At 41.0% G+C, this 16,532-nt stretch overlaps 1 protein-coding gene across 5 annotated transcripts in view; it reads left to right on the top strand.

Annotated features, from left to right (window-relative positions):
• Nucleotides 1-16,532, top strand: part of ULK4 (unc-51 like kinase 4) — a 252,397-nt gene extending 235,865 nt beyond the window's left edge. For all 5 annotated transcript variants that reach the window (XM_074840823.1, XM_074840813.1, XM_074840835.1 and 2 more), the window contains exons 37-38: nt 13,034-13,122; nt 16,131-16,532. In XM_074840823.1, coding sequence (XP_074696924.1) covers nt 13,034-13,122; nt 16,131-16,215 — 174 coding nt within the window. In that variant the 3' untranslated portion in view covers nt 16,216-16,532. The remainder of the gene's footprint in view (nt 1-13,033; nt 13,123-16,130) is intronic.

Raw genomic sequence — 16,532 nt, 5'->3', positions numbered from 1 at the left:
TCCAGTTCACATCCTGATTAGATCATAGCTGTAAGCTGGGTTGTCGGAAGCAGTTTTGTACACAGTTTGATACAATTGTCTGTTCAACTGAAGCCAAGACTGCAGAAGTGGCGGTGCTGCAAGCTAGGTGTAAGGTTCACTGCCTGATCTGCGTGGGCAAAGTTTGTCAGAACGCTTGCATTCATTAGGATTGCCTTTAGTCAGTGGTATCCATTCCTTGAACACTAAATTCACCTACAAAATAGAAGCAAAAAGCCAATGCATGTATAAAATAAGAAAATGTTTGTTCTTCTGCTGATACTGAGATATAATGTATTTTGAGATAACAAAAGCTGCAAAGGATCACTTTCTCCGTGAAAGACTTAATTGTATAATTCAAGATTGAACTTGTCTCAGCAAGCATTTCATGGCCAAATAAACACTGCATCACAAAGCTGGTTAACATTCAGTCACAGCAGCTGAACTCATACTTATTAAAATTTTCCCTGGGTCTTGCTCTGCACTTTTAGAGAAAGTCACTTCCCTAATTTTTTCTCAGTAGACATTGACTTCTAGGCTGTTTGTTCAAGATAAGCATCAAAATGAGGATGCAAAGGTCAGTCTCTGCTGTATTACAGTTACAAAGAGAAACAGTCAGTTTGTCTTCCAGTGAATGTTGTCCTATCCAAATTACACTGTTTACTTCCTATAGGAAAAAGGATTTCTTCTTTGGGACTTCAGTGGATTTTGTGTTTACAGAGGGCAGACTCTCCCTTTGTTGTGGACTGACTTCTTCACTGGAAGTTTTATCTTTTCAGCTTTCCACCTCTTTATCTCCACCTTTTAATGACAAAAGTCTGTGAGCTCACAGTTAAGTCTCTGAGATGCTGGCTGCAGGGCTCTGCTGCCCTGCCTGGTCCACCATCACCTCCGCTTCACAATTCTGCCTCTCTGCTGTCCCGACTCAACAAACCTGGAAACGTGTCTCAGCCCAGTGTTAATGCAGGCCCACCTTCATCAGCTGTTCAAGCTAATAGGACAAGTTGTGAACCAGAGCAAGTGAGATATAAACAGGGGTCTTATTCTTCCCTTCCTACTTTGGGGACAGGAACCCCCAGCAATGAAATGGAGCAGACAGCTGGGGCAGTGATTTTTTTAAATTTTTTTTTTTAAACATGGTAACTAAACCCAACAAAACCCCTTTGGACAACATAACTAATTGATGACATAACTAATCTCAATTCAAGCATGTTTTATAGAAATAAGGATGCATTAAAAATAATTGTGCTAGTAACTTTCCTCTGTTGATAGCAATTTCTTGCTCGGAATTCTAATATTTAGCTAGTTTTTAAAATAAGGACACCCATCATGGTGCCATCAAGGCAAAGGAGTTGAGGGAGCTGTTGCCTGCTCAGTTGGAAATTAATACTACCTTGCCTGAGATAACACAGCTGACTGTATGGGCACCCCAGTCTTTTACAGCATGGAGTAAAATAGGCTCCTGTCAGTCACCAACAGTGGTGGTTCAAGCCAGCCCACTTAACATTGCCATTTAGTGGGGGCATACATACATAGGTTTCACATTCTAGCTACATGGTTGGTAATTTCTTAAACTGCTTTAACTCAAGTACTTGTGATTGTTTGACTCTTTACTTAATTGCATTATTTTAATTTAGCTAAAATTTGTTTAAGTACACAATGGAGAAAGAAGATAAGCTGGAGTATCTGTGGTAACAGTGCCAGGCACAGCCTTCTACGTGGAGAGGATGAACAATTGGAGGAGATATTTTGTAACTTCTACATTCATTTCTTGACACTGTGATGTATTCCTCCTTGCCTTGTCCTACTTTGGTGATCACAACTGGGCAGCTGCCTTAGGACAAAATTGTCCTTCCCATGCCCACCACCTGCACAGACAGCTAGTCTCATTCCCCCTGCTCCATCTGCCGTGAAGTATTACGCAGAGTTGTCATGTGTTGACCTTCTTTTTATACTGTCAGGGATGAGTTACCAGCTACTTGATTTTATCCTTAAATAAAATGAGCCTTGGTCTTCTCTGACTTCTTTTATTAACAGTAAAGCAGTGCATTGCCATTCATGTCACTGGTTAGTGACATCATGTTGGACTCGCAGTCTTTGTATCTTTTTCTTTTATTGTTGATAGAAGACTGCCAGGTTGAAGAGCTTGATCCTTTTTGCTCCCTAGCATAATAAGAGCACTTCTTGCATGTGTTGGAAATGGCAGCTGATAAGAAAAGATGAAGATGACTGTACAGCACTGTATTGAGAGAAAAAGGTGATTTATCTTCTCTTTGCAAGTTTCTTCTGTAAATCATTTAACCTTGTCTTGGAGCCCGTTTGTTTTTGCAGTTGCAGCATAGAAACTCTGCAGCATTTATATTCATCTGTATTTTGAAATATTATTATAAAGAACAGTAAAATGTTGGGAACAGCGACAAGAGTTTCTCTTATACACAGGCTGCCAGGAGCTGGATCTCAATGAATTGATAAAAGCATGTGAAAGCTACTCAGGAACCTGTTTCTGCCAGCCACTGATGAAACTGTGATAATCAGCCAAGTGTGGGTATACATGAGTTGAGGTAAGGAGAGGAAAATCAATATGAAATCATCAAATCACCAGTTTCTTGATGTCATTAAATCAGCAGGGCTCATAAAGGGTGAAGCATGTGGTGTCCAAACACAATTTAATGCAATGGCAAGTATTGACAAAACCCAAACCATGAACATTCTGACAACTTGTGGTTATCTACAGTATGAGTGAGGGGGGATGACCTCTGAAGTAACTGTGAACGCTTACGTGCAGCATGGCCTATTGAACTATTCATTCTACATTAAATCTTACTACGTTTATTTGGAGTAAGTAGTGTAAGTCTGGAAGTATATGTGCTTCTGTGTTAAGTGCAGCTTTGGGCTGACATTTTGGTTGATGGTTATTTTCACAACTGACATTAAAGTATTCAGTCAATCTGCAATGGCTGCTCTTTAATGACACTGACAGGGAGGGGGAGAATCAAATATGGGACCTGCTCTTAATTTCAGACAGTAGCAAGAATAAAAAGTCTTTATTCCAGTGGCTGGCATACTGTGGACTCATGTTCCTGGGGGAAGTTACTTACCCCCTTGTTTGGAACATGTTTGCTTTCTGAGACCCCCCCCAAAGTGATTAGCACTGTGCTGGTATTTGGGTACTAGAAGGCCAGTATGATTATGAATAGATACAAGAGCTGTCTGAAAGGCAATACTGCTGTGGTCAACAATGAGAAATACGCTCTCTTTTCACATGGACAGATGTTTTGCTTCGGGTTGTACAGTGAAACTGGCACTTCTGAAACCTGCAACCTGTTTATTCGATTCATAATTCAAGACCAGCGTAATTCCCAGTGACTATCACTGTTGTTTTCGTTATGGAGTCCTAATTCATTGTTTCTGTGGGCACAAAAGAATTGCCAGACTCATTTGGTGTTTCAGTGCACTGTAATTTTACATAGTGCAATACTGTTGAGATTGCCTAGCTGTGTCATCTGTTGGGCTCATCACTATTACTTCCTTTTGACCTCCTCTCTATAATTGCACATGGATGACTTACTAGCTGCCATAAAGATACTTAAATGCAACTGGGCTTGTTAAAAAAAAAAGATGTGAATAGACCAAAATGATTCTCTCTGAGGTCAGTGAGGACCAACTAGGTAGGTGTTTGCTCTCTGCCAGGCAGACCGAGCCATCTGTCACATGACAATAAGCAAGCATTGCTTTCGGAAGTCCATTTGTTTTTATGACAGTTTTTACAATTTTGAGGAAATTACATAAAACATAATTTTCCTCAGAAATTGGTGTTTTATAGACTTATATCCCTGTTCAGTCATTTACATTCCTAGTTGCTTTTTACATAAAGCATAAATATAATGATGCTTTTTTCCCCTACTAAAAAATCTTCAGGGCTTTTGTTTGTCTTTTTCTTGGCATATGAAAGACTATCCTTGTTTGGTACTTAAGGAAAACCTCAAGGGTTCTATGTCCAAGCTTTATGTTTGTATAGAAACCAAATCTATAGGGGCTACAAAGGAAATAATGTTTAATGCTTTAATATTTAGCTCAAAATCATAATTTACATTGTTTTCCAACAAGATTTTGCTACTCTTTAGTCTTTAAGTATGTATTTTTCATAATCTGTGTTAGTTCTTAAATTAACTCATTATATTCCTGCTTTTATTGGAATGGTAAATCTAACACATCAAGTCAAGCTGTACAGATTTTTAGTTGCTGGAGTCTTGTTCCAAGTCCAGATTATGACCAATGTGAGCATGAGCTTTCAAATTTTGTTCTATCCTCCATGAAAGTTAATCAATGCCACATAAAGGTTCTGCTCAGGGGAAGCTAGGGATTTTGCATACTTGATCAGACTTGAATTGCACCAATAGATCTGTATAAGGACAACTTTGACAGCATCTGTTCACATCACTCTGCCTTTGTCAAGGTATAGTAGTCTTTTATCTTTATGAGGAGTACTTTAAAGCAGGACAAGGGACGATGTTAAGTTGGAGGTATTATTTTTTGGAGGCTGTATCCATTAAAACTCAAATTCCTCAGTAAACTGCAACTTCTTAGCAGTTCCTAGGGGTCTGGCCAGTTCACCTGAGCATCACGGGCATGACTGCTCAAGAGTTTGTGTCCTTAGATATAAAAGAATTTATGAAATTGGTAATTGCTTGGTTGCTTACATACTTCTGTGTGGTAATTGCCATTTAAAGGTCAGCACTTTCCAGTATATTCTGAGTGTCACTGGTTTTCCTGATGGTGAGAAGATGAGTTATCTGTAGTGATGATTTTTACCCTCACAGGTGTATAAATATTTGACATTATTTGAATTGTGACAGCATGAAATATGTCAGTGACAGATCTAGGTTCAGCTGTACTAGATGAACATGAAAAGAACATGTACATGAACAGAAAAGAAGGGCATCCCTAACCCATGGAGCATATTGATAAAAGTTGGATATAACTCCCAAACCACTTTGCAGTCAGACTATTTTGTGATTTTATGGGGAGATATAAGGGATGACACATGCTGAAATTCAGGGATCTTATTCAAGAGTTGAATTATTAGGCCATAAAAGACAGCGGCACTGGAAAAAGAGTTACAGGAATCAACATTTAAGAGGGATTGGGAGTTACTTGTCAGAAGCTGTTTTAGGAGAAAAGCTCATGAAGAGAAAGAAAGACTATGAAGGACATTTGAATATGAGAGGTCCAGGGAATTATGAACTTGAGGGGAAATCTAGATATGTGGAGAATCTGCGCATTGTTTTAGTGTGTGTATTCATAACTGCTTTTAGGTTTTTTTGCTCTAAGACAATCAGGAGCCTCTATAATAGCTCCTAAAGGAACATAAACATAGGATCTGAGCTTAAATTTGACCTGCTGTCATAATAAAAAATTATTCCAGTGAATTTCCCTGTTCCTTTTGTAAGGGGGAAGTCATAAGAGACCATCAGTGTGAGGTGTATCCAGGAGATGGTGGTCTCAGATCCAGCAAGGTGAGGACAGGCAGCTGTCTGGGAGCTGTGGGAAGAGGGATCTGAGGGGCTTGCAAGGTTTGTGTAAGCTCGGTATGTGGCCCTATTTTACTAAAGCTGATGTTTGAGGCCAGCTGGGATCATTGTTTGGACAGAATGAAACTAGTCTGAAATGGTACCTCAGGGAGTCATTGGCATGCAGATGACAGATGAACCTGTGTTTGCAGATGAGATCACCAGCAACAGGGTGGCAAGTGTTTATTTTTAAGGTCGTATTGATGTTGGGCTGGCTTATGAGCGTACATAACTTGTCAACACTGCAACACTATGTGGAAGTCTCCTGTAGCACCTTTAAGACACCTTTTGCCAGACAGGACTGCCATTTACTTTTGCTAATGAAGTTGTTGTGGACAGCTGGTTCTAGTGGGTGTGAAAAGGTTGCCCTGTCCAGTTCTGTTAAGTCAAATATTTTAAACTCACTAGTTACGGAGGATGGAAACTGTGATAATTAATATTTTCTGGGTCATAAAGACATCTTGTATTTCCTGAAAGCGAGCTGAGAACAGTGCTTGCAATAAAAAACAAATCAAAAAATCAAACAAGACCGAGACTGGTCTTCTGTTCAATAATTACCCCACAGTTTTATGAATCTTCTCTCATGCTTAGACAATGCCTCTTAGAGTTGGTAATTTTACAACTTCATAACAATCACAGAGCCTGTCTTTGTGTGTGTTATGTATATGCTGAAGGGCAGAGAATAGCCTCAAAGTGGAAGGTGTCAAGAAACATCCAAAATCAATTAACCATTATATAGCATGTGGGAGACATTCCTTGTCTCTCTGTGAATAGTCCTCGAGACAGCGTGGCTTTCAGGCTGCCAGGAAACTGGTATGTTTCCAAGTTATCGGTGGAAATTGCTTTGAACTTAGAATAAACCTGCACACACATACAAATTAGAAGAAAACAAAACACGTCAAATGAAATCTTGGCCTTATCAAAGTCAAAAGGAGTTTGCCGCTGACTTCAGTGGAACAAGAATTTTATCCTTAAAGAGGAAAAAAAAAGATTTTTGAACTCTAAAATCATAGCTAAGCTGTCTGATGTAGGGGTTTTTTTTGTCACAGATACCTGCTTGTTTTCACATGTATTTGCAGGATCTGAAGGCCACAAAGTCTTTGTAATTGTGTGTCTGCAATCCCTGACTGCAATATGCTTGCCAAAGCACACCTGGAACACTCATGCTTTTGTAACTTTCATTTCTTGTTTTTATGGTCCAGCAACATTGCTCAGGCCTGTTCACATGAGTTGGCAATTAGTAACGTAAATATAACTTGTCCAACTTGATTCGTTCTTCCCACACACACGTTCTATGTCTCTCTCTGGCTGAACCATGTGTGGAGAGAAGAATAGCAAGGAAGCACACTGTGATGGTGGGGGATGCCAGGAAGGATTTTACCCTTTTAGAATGAGCTCTTGTACATCATGGAGAGAAAAAATAACTTGTGGCCACCCTAGTGAGCGTGCAGTGCCTCTGTGAGCACACTGTCCTCTGCTACACTTGCATAGCCTGGCAAGAGTTACCATTAATTTTCATTAAACAACCTGTAAATTGGTTGCACCTTAGTGCTTTGAAGGGTCTAGTCCCACATACCTGCTGAGAGCACGTCTAACAAATGCCAGATTAAACACCTCACTACTGTATATATCTGGTACAAGACTACTGTATATATCTGGTATTTTTGTTGCTGGTTTTAGTTGGTTTGGGTTTATTTTTAAAAAAATTACTGCCACAGATATAAAATTGGCCTAATAGCTAGAGTGCTCCCCTGGCCAATGGGAGTTCATGCTTAACTTGTCCGACCTGGAGAGCCGCGCTGCCTCTTGCCTCCCAGCCGAATCCCTGTGCCGTGGTGTTATTCACTCACTGTGTGAGAACCATCCAAACCTCCCTGCCGCTCCCCATCCAGTGGAAACTGTGCCGCAGCAACAAAAATGTGCCTTTCACTTGCCTAGAAAAGGGTAGAGGACTACGGGAGAGCACAGGAGCCTGTAGCCTGCTGTAGGGGCACTGCGAAAAGGGTTGGAGTTGTCTCTGCTGCCTAGGCCATGAGATTTCATGTGCTGCGTTAGCAGTCTGAGTTCCAGAGAAGAAAGGGAATTCAGGTAACTTCATGCTCAGTGCGAAGGTTTCCATGGCCTTCGGCAACTACACACTCCCCATGCACTGTGCAGGTATTACGATCTTCACTTGGGATTCCTCTTTGAGAGCTGACACCTAAAACATAATTATTAAGCCTCTACTTTACAGGCTCCAAATGCTTTATTGGGTCTGGCCCTTCATTACAGAAAGGTAGGGCTACATTACTCTGTGAGAGTAAGCAAGTTTGCAGGCCTACAGAAGTGATGGATTTGTTTGATCCATCATGGGAACTGATGGATCCATTTGTCATACCTCCTCTGGGCACTGCCAGCTTAATGTATATGTTTGAAGAAGGATTTAAAATGAAAGAAATACTTATATTTAGTAAGTTTGAACACTGTCAATGGATCTGTTAGTTTTATTTCACGTAGATGCTCACCAGAATGATTCCACGTTTGCAGTATATTCTTGGTTATCATGCTCCTCTGTTAAGAAGGAATGACTGCATGTTTCTGGCCATGTCGTCATGAGTCGTGAATGACAAACCAAGTGACGTGTTTTATTTGACTGCTTTAGTGCTTGTGAATAGCTCAGTGCTGACAGCCTGGGAGAAAAAGTACCATTAAATGCCCTGGGATAAGCATAAGATGGGCCGCAACACTGGAAGGTTTTCTCCTCCAGCAGGCATTGTGTCTCATTTCTGGAGTTACCATCCTATTGACTTATTTGCTGGGCTGTCACGTCAGCTATAGCAATGTTTTTGACACCACTATATTTTGTGACATTTGTTCCTTAAAAAATGGGAGTAAGGTCACACTAAGCAGCTGTGAATAGCCATCAACTTTCAATCACCACCAGTCTAGATGGCATTTGAAAGGGCAGCTTTGGGTGAAGATGAAAGACTCTGTGTCCTTCTGACAGTGCCTTCAGCCAGTCAAAGGTAGAAGCAGGAATGAGAAGTCCGAGAGGCACATTTAAAATTGCACTTACTATGAAGACATTATTTGAAATAGTGTCTAGAGGGCAATAGGAGTGTGCTTAATTCTTTATTTTTTTAAAATTCTGAAAACCTAATTTTTTTAGAATATATTTAATCTCCTACATAGGGTCCCAGTTAGTGCATGGAAAAAAATATATTGCTGATTGGTTTTACTGCAGTATTGGCTGAAGATACAATTCCCATTCACAGAAAAGCCTCCAACTGGACAAAAATGGTACTTTACTCACAGCATATGTCGATATTCAGGTGATGCTAACATTGGACCTGCAAGTATTTGGTGGTTCTGATAAACCAGCCCACAGCAGCTCCCATCTTACTGGTGTGGCTGCTCTCAGCCAGTGTCAGTAAAGTTGAGCGAGAACTTGAACTAGCTAATCCTGCAAAGATAATTAGCTTAATTGTATTAAATTTTGAGGAAAAGTAAGGAAGCATCACTTTATAAGGTTAAAATATGTGCGTTTGGGAAACAGAAAAAGCCAGTTTGCGAGAAGGATTATTTATGAAATGCCTTGCTTGTATCTGTGTATACAGACATGGTGATGGCTTGTAGGAAAGCATTTGTTGAGCGTGGAAATGGTAAACATCTCCAACAGTTGTTTATTTGAGAAGAAAACACTTGAAGGTGCAGCTAAATATGCTCCTTGGGTCTTTCTTCAACCAAAAAAAGTTTCAAATAAAAAGCTCCTTGTTTTTACCCAATCAATATTTTGCATTATTTCCCAGTTTACTTCACAGACATCAAGCTTATGGTTTACTTGAAAACCAACAGAACAGGAGAATTTCTTTCTCTTCAAAATGGTGAGAGAGTAGTTTACTACTTAGGTCATTTAACTCAGTCATAAATTACAAAATGTGAGTTATGACTAATCAGAGAAAGCAGTTCAGTATTATGAAACCAGCCTTTAGAAAAGTAATTGTCCCTTAAGTTTCCATGCTTTTTGAAACTTGAATTGCAAAAATCACTTCTTGGACAAAGAATCCAAAACTCCTTAATTTATTAGTGAAGACAATCTTCCAGTGAATGTTTTATATTATATCTTTTCCTGCACTCACCTTTAGCAGCACCATAATACTGAACAGCTACCCTAAGTTTTAGGAAATACTGATCTTTACATATCAATTATGGTATTCCTTATGGCTTATCCTTGTTTAATAGAATTGAAGAGAGGAAAGCTGCTGAATGGCTATTAGCTTAATAAAGAAAAGTAATTTTGAAATTCTTGTTAAATTGCAGTGAGTGTACAACTAAACAGATTTAATTACATTTTTAATTAAGGGAATAGCTATTGATTATGTCATTGAATATGTGTTGTAGCTAGCCCTAACAAATAGCAATATTACAAGAGATCATTAAACTAGTTGTTGAAATTCCAAGTGAATGAGAATGAGAAGTGGTGTGGATAAAAGACACAGCAATGCTGGGCAGAGGAGAAAGATAACAAACTAAGTGAAAAATGCATTAATTTCTAAAATTTTGATTACTGATGGTGTTATGTCCTGTCATAATTTATCTATGGAACAAAATGAAGACAAAACTGGAACAATTTTTAAATAAGAAACATCAGTAAAGTTTTATCTTTGGTCTTGAAAGTAAACAGTGATTCAGACAGTATTTCTCGTGAGCTTTATGTGAAGCAGCATGTAATCTGTTGTATGCGAGAGACCATCTGATCACTCAGGGAGCAATCGGATCTACTATACAGGCTGCTATAAAGGGCAAGTAAATGCTAGCGGTCAGAGCAGTCACAGCATGGGAGTACTGACAAAAAAACATAGGCAGCTGTGGTCGAGCTGGCTACAGGGCACTGGCAGTTCACCCTATGTTCAACCTGCAGCTTTCCTGCTACCGCAGCATTGATCCTCTCCCAGGCCCATGGTGTGGATGCCTGACGGTAGATAGAAAGCAGTTTTTTGGACACCGGTGATCGAGAGCAGGTGGGGAAATCCCAGCTGCCCACATAAATCCATACAGCCACGTTTTGTCTGTGCAAGTTCTCCATTTGTGCGTGCAGGTGTCACTGCTGGCTGGACGGGTCTGCTCTTCAGCCATGCCTCCTGGCTTGTGTAAAGCTGTTAGCTGATGCTCTCAAAAAAACATGTCCTAGATTTGGTTTAGACTTAATTTAAACAGTCTGCAGGCTGCTCATGATGTTAAAGGCGGCCTGATCCTTTCCCTCATTGTAGTATCACTTTTGCTGCTGAAAGGATCTTATTGAAGCATTTTATTAGATAGGGGTGTAGCCCCTATGGATGGATATCACAGAAGCCCATGGCTTGTGGTTGAAAGCTGTTCTGAATAGGGAGGTGGGGTAGATGATCTCATGGATCTTTCTGTTTCTGTCCGTTACGATTTCTGTGCATAGAAAGCCGTTTTAATCCTTTCCATTCAAATGTGTTGTATCCACAGAAATGTATTCTTAATAATGACACAAGGCATGCTGCAACATGGGCAAGCTTATAGTCAGACCCTATGACTCAGTTGGACTAAGTTATTGTTTGAAATAGAGCATTTTAGAAGTAAAACCTTCTCCTGGTACCAGATTTTATAGTTGAGCATATTTTGAATGTTCTGTCTGTGTATAATGCACAAAGGCTAATTTGTTAAAAGACTGTAAGGGTTGCACTGATGTCAGCACCCAAGAGTTAGGAAGTATTAGAATTAGAGATACCTGTAACCTTTATTTGACCTTGTAGTTTTATGGAGCATGATCCAGTCCTAGCGACCTTCCTCACCCTGTGGCCTCTGGCTCTTTTAAGTGTGCAGGATAAACAAGGGGCACAAATGTGGCAAGTGCAAAGAAGGTGGGAGAGGCTGATGAGCTGCAGAAGTCACAGGGAAGTGTTTAGTAGTGGCATGAGCACTCTTTAGGAACAGCAAGCAATATCTTGTGGTGAAAGCACTTTTCTCCCTGTATTGCAACTGTATTGCTCCTATTATGTGTGCTGTTGTTCTCACATTCAGAACCCAGATTACAAAATCTCTTCTGTGTCTAACGGTGACAAATATAGAAGAATGGATTACCGAGATATAAAGTGAAAGGGTCAGATATAAACCACAAGAGAGTAAAAAAGGTTTAATGACCTGTAATCAGGATTTACCAATGATTTGTACTTAGGTAATGGCATCACTGTTTTTTTCCAACACACTGGATACATTTTAGTTTACTTCAGACAGGTCCCTGTTCCCTGTTACTGCTTAACTACAGGATGTTATGATTATAGATGTAGTGACACTGTTGTTGCAGAATTGCTGCTGATAAATTACGGTGGGATGGCAGCTGTAAATACAGCTTCTCTTGTGATTTAAGAGGGAGATGTGGAGGCGTATCGCCCAGATGCTTGATCAATGGTAAATAGGGCCAGCCGTGGCATGCTAAAGCTTAAAAGTCCTTGCCAGATTTTGGGATTAGAAGCCACCGTTTCAAGCATTAACTCTTCCGGTATCGAAATAATCAGCTGCTCTGGTCCTCCTTTTTTTTCTTTCTTTTTGACTGAGATTTATTTACCTTTGCAAGCAGGAATTGACACGCAAACCTTTTTTTTCAGTAATTATTTGAGATAACAAGAGCTTCCTCAGCAAGCTGCCAAGTATTCAGTGTCTGTTTGTGACACAGTGCTGTGGGACTTCATGTCATGTCCCCCCTGACCTTCCCGTTCACCTGCTTAACTGGTCAGGAAATATGCAGCCACTTGGAGATGTGTGCTTATGCTACTTATGGCTGGAGAAACAATAAACCAGTCATTACTGATCAGTGAGATAAAACATACCAGCAGTACAATCAGCTATAATCAGGATTCACTTGACACATAAGGACATAGAGCTTTGGTCACTCAGTCCCCTGCTCTGTAGGTGACAATGCTGTGCAGGTAATATTCCTAATGACTGATGAGGGGCAAGAAAAATTTCAATATGCAACTGCTAACATTGCAGTGATTTTAATCTGGCTCCTCTCAGAGAAAGCCCACGCGTCCTGATCTGAAGGCTGATACAAGCCTTGGTTATTTTTTTCCCTGAAGTGAGAAATGAAAATGACTGCCTCCCCAGGATCTCCCTGGAATTCAGACTAAATGGGGCTTGTATTTGCATTGGTACTGAGGATGAAATCAGGATTGGCAGAGTGTGATGTGTGAATTTGCACATATACAGAGACTCAGAACAAGAGTAAATCTCTAATTAAGCCAAGGCATTTTAGATGGTCTGTGTCTAAAATTCAGTCCTGTTCAGTAAAAGGGACTTCCTCTTGGGTCTCTTTAATGTCACATTCCATTTACAATTGTAATAAATGCTATAACTTGTTTCCCTCTCCCCTATCCCACAAAAAATGACAGAGAGGAATTTCTTGCTAAGCCTTTGATAACGGTTCTTTCTTTTTGTTCCAGATAACTTCAAACGAGAAGCGCTCGGAGAGCCTGAAGAATGATGGCAATGCTCTTATCCAAACTCTAGAAAGCCTGGCCCAAACTGCCAGGTGAGTTCCCTCAGGCTTCCAGGAATTTCCAGGGCTGAGAGCACTCGACTCCTCTTTTGTCTGCAATGGTCTTCTCCTGTAATCACCTTCTGTGCAGTATAAGCTTCTCAGGTTTCTGTCCCTGGCCCCCCGCCCTGCACTGCTCTCCTCCGAACTCCTCTCATTCAGAGCTTGCTGGTGTTTCTGCCACGTTGTCGTCATGCTTTGATCCCCAGCTGCAGAGAGTCGCAGTGTGCTGCACAGTCTGGCTCAATGTGTGTGCACGTTTCAATTTTATTTTTTTTTTAATGTATTACTTTATTCCAAACACTTGGTCTTTATAACCGGATAGTGGTCAGTGGTTCTTGGCAGGGTGGGCTAGATGCACAATGCAATATTTGTGCCCTGTTTTAAAGTAATTGTGTTTGGTGCACTTGCAAGCTGATTACTTTCAAATGTGCAGCTGAAGAACAGAACTGCTTTTGTTTAAGAATACCTGTGGTTCCTCCGAGAAGGCACAAAACTTAGGGGAATGCTGTGGCCTCCTCTGCAAGAACAGAGGTGCTAGTCCCAACAAGCTGGCCAAACTTCAGCTCATCTCCCATAGACCTTCCCTCATCTAATCCCCCTTGGACTTATGAATGAATGAATTACTGTTCTCTGCCCTTAAAAACAAATTTTACGCTCCTGCCGTGGGCTGTGAGGCTTCATTTCACTCCTGGTTGAACTGAAATTCATACACAAATTGTCATTTATAGATTAGCTTTTTAAACACTAGGATAATCTTTGCAGTGCTCGTTGTGCTCCCAAGTGTAGGCTATATATGGGTCAGTTGTTTGGGAAAATTGGCTCCTCGGCATTATGGCAGGGTGTACCCTGTGTTGGAAGGAAACAGGGGATGTGGGCAGCTGTGGAGAGGAAATGTTCGGACGTGGTGAGTGTAAGGAGATGCACACCGAGGACTAAGCAAACCTGTCGAGAACAGTCTGCATCCTTCTCACATAGTCAGCTGCTGACTCACGGGTTTTTGTATGACATTAAATTATCTAACTAAACTAAAACGTCAGCTCTCCCCAAGGGAGGCTATGGCACCACCACTGAAGATGACAGTGGGGAAAGATGGGGCTTTCTTCTTTTAGAACTAGTTCTATTTTGTAGCATTTCAGCATTAGAGGCACCAGACAGCCCAGTCGCTATCTTTGAGTCAGCTTTTCTGGCTTCCTCTAATTGTCTGTTATCTATACATTTCTGTACTCAGAAAACCACATACTACAGATCCCCAAATAAACAGCACTCCCTCTTATTTGACACAAGATGCTCAGTAGATCAAATTCTAGCTGATGCCAATGACGAGTGTTTTGATACATTAGGGTAAGCCAAGTTCTTCCGCTGTGCTGAGCTCACACACTGCAGCAGCAGCAGGGGAGCCCCCGAGAGCTCATGGATTTCATTTCTCCTCCTCCACTTCTTTAGGGAACACATGTCCCTATCCATTTGCCTCCAGAGGAAACTGAGAGGGTTTCAGCCTGGATCTTGGGGCTGTAATGGACTCAGACATGGATAAATTGGCAACGGGCAGGTGGGAGAAGCCTGGTGTTAGCAAGCTTTATCAGGTTATCTGATGGCCATTTTGTTTATGGAGGTCAAGGATATTCTGCCATCTCCCCATATTCCCTTAGGTGGCGTTTTTCCCAGAATATTCCTTGTGACTAAATAAACTTGGTCTCCTCACCTGTGCTTTGAACCTGGTTAAGAAGCCTCTCTTTATCTCATGCAGAATTGGAAACATTTTAGAGAAGGCTACAACCGAGATCCTGGATCTAAGCCATCCGCTGAGTAGTCTAAACTCCCAGGCCCTTCCACCCACATATTATCACTGGGTTGAAGTGATTGAGGAGTGTTTTTAAAGCTTTGCTCATTTTTTACAGACAGGTTTCTAATCTTTCGCTCTGTCTGTGTGGAAGGAGGAGGATACCAGCCAAGCAGTCATGTGCCAAGAGAGGGGCACTGCTTGGATTGCAAGCTGCTTTCCCTGCTCTCCTGCTGCTGTGTAGCAGCCGTGGATTGCCAAACTCTGTCTCTGCGATACATCCTCAGCTAGTCAGAACAGGCAGTTTTAAGAGTGACACGTAACCAACCCATTCTGCTTAGTAGCTACATGGAATCAAATCTACACTTTAGAATGTGGGATTGTAGCCATTTATTTTTCAGTGAAGACAGTTGCCAAGATGAATTTGTTTCAGATAACTAAATTTTCTGGTTTAAACTGCTGCTCATTAAGACATTGGCTTACATAGTGTGGTCTGATCATTTGGATTTCCTCTGTGTTCCCCAAAGCTTGGAGTGTTGGTAGGTTATTTGACGTTAGCAGCAACCAAGGAAGCTGCAGATTGATCTACTGGTGTCCTTTCTAAGCTAAAGATGAGGGATGGTAGTCTATAAAAAAAGATTTGTTTCTGTGGACTAGCAGTAATGTGTTAGAGCCTCTGTTCCAATGCTAGAAAAAACATGTTTCCAGAAGGAAAAATTAGGCAAAAATACATATAATAAAAAGTTAGGTGAGGAAGGAAAGGGCCTCACCATTCAATCTCAAACCTACAGAGCTGTGGGTGATGGGGCAGTTGGTCCTCTGTGCAGGAGGTGGGCAATACCTTGAGTGGAACTGCGTCCCCACATGGAGTAGCGCTGCGGTAAGAGGGCTGTATGATGTGTGAAAACACAGCTTTCTGTCAAGCTGCAAGTGTGTGTGTGTAGATTCATGGGGGCCATGATAAATTATATCTTCTTTTTATAGAGGAGATTGATGAGGTAGCAGTTACTGTGAATTTGAGCTGAACGAATTTCTGCACAAGGTTTGCTACAGGGCAGAATCCCTAGTTGCATGTAACTGCTTAACAGAAAAGCTGGGTATACAGTGCAGTTAATGGCTTTTAAGAATTTCCCAGCATAGATAAAGGCAAATGTGGAATTTGAACAAAAAGTTTTCCCCTGAGAATGTCTAACAGAAGTTACTGTTTTTTAATTCCTAGCTCTCACGCTGATGTTGCTGTTGCTTCCTTGGCATTTGAAATTCTGAGACTGGTGGGACATGAAAATATCAGAACTACCAAGTGAACCGTTTTTGACCAGCCGACCGAATGGACAAGTTGTGTAATGCTGCTCAGCACCTCGGTCCTGCAGGAACAGCTTCCAATGACCAGAGCAGACGTAACTGATTGAGCGAGCGGAGCCGTAGCTGTGTGTGGGCGTATGTGTGAATTTGGGAGGGAACCTGGTTTTGGGGAGTTGGTTGTTTTGGTTTTTAAAGCCCTGTAAGGATGAATTCTTGGTTACTACTTTACCTTGCTGGCATTACATGATGTAGCTCAAGTATCTGACAGCCTGAGTTTGAAAAGCATATATTAAATAAATAGTACAGTTATTTCACAGTA

Source organism: Strix aluco, chromosome 1 (genome assembly GCF_031877795.1).
Source record: "Strix aluco isolate bStrAlu1 chromosome 1, bStrAlu1.hap1, whole genome shotgun sequence".
NCBI lineage: Eukaryota > Metazoa > Chordata > Aves > Strigiformes > Strigidae > Strix > Strix aluco.
This window is presented reverse-complemented; position numbering and strand designations above follow the sequence as displayed.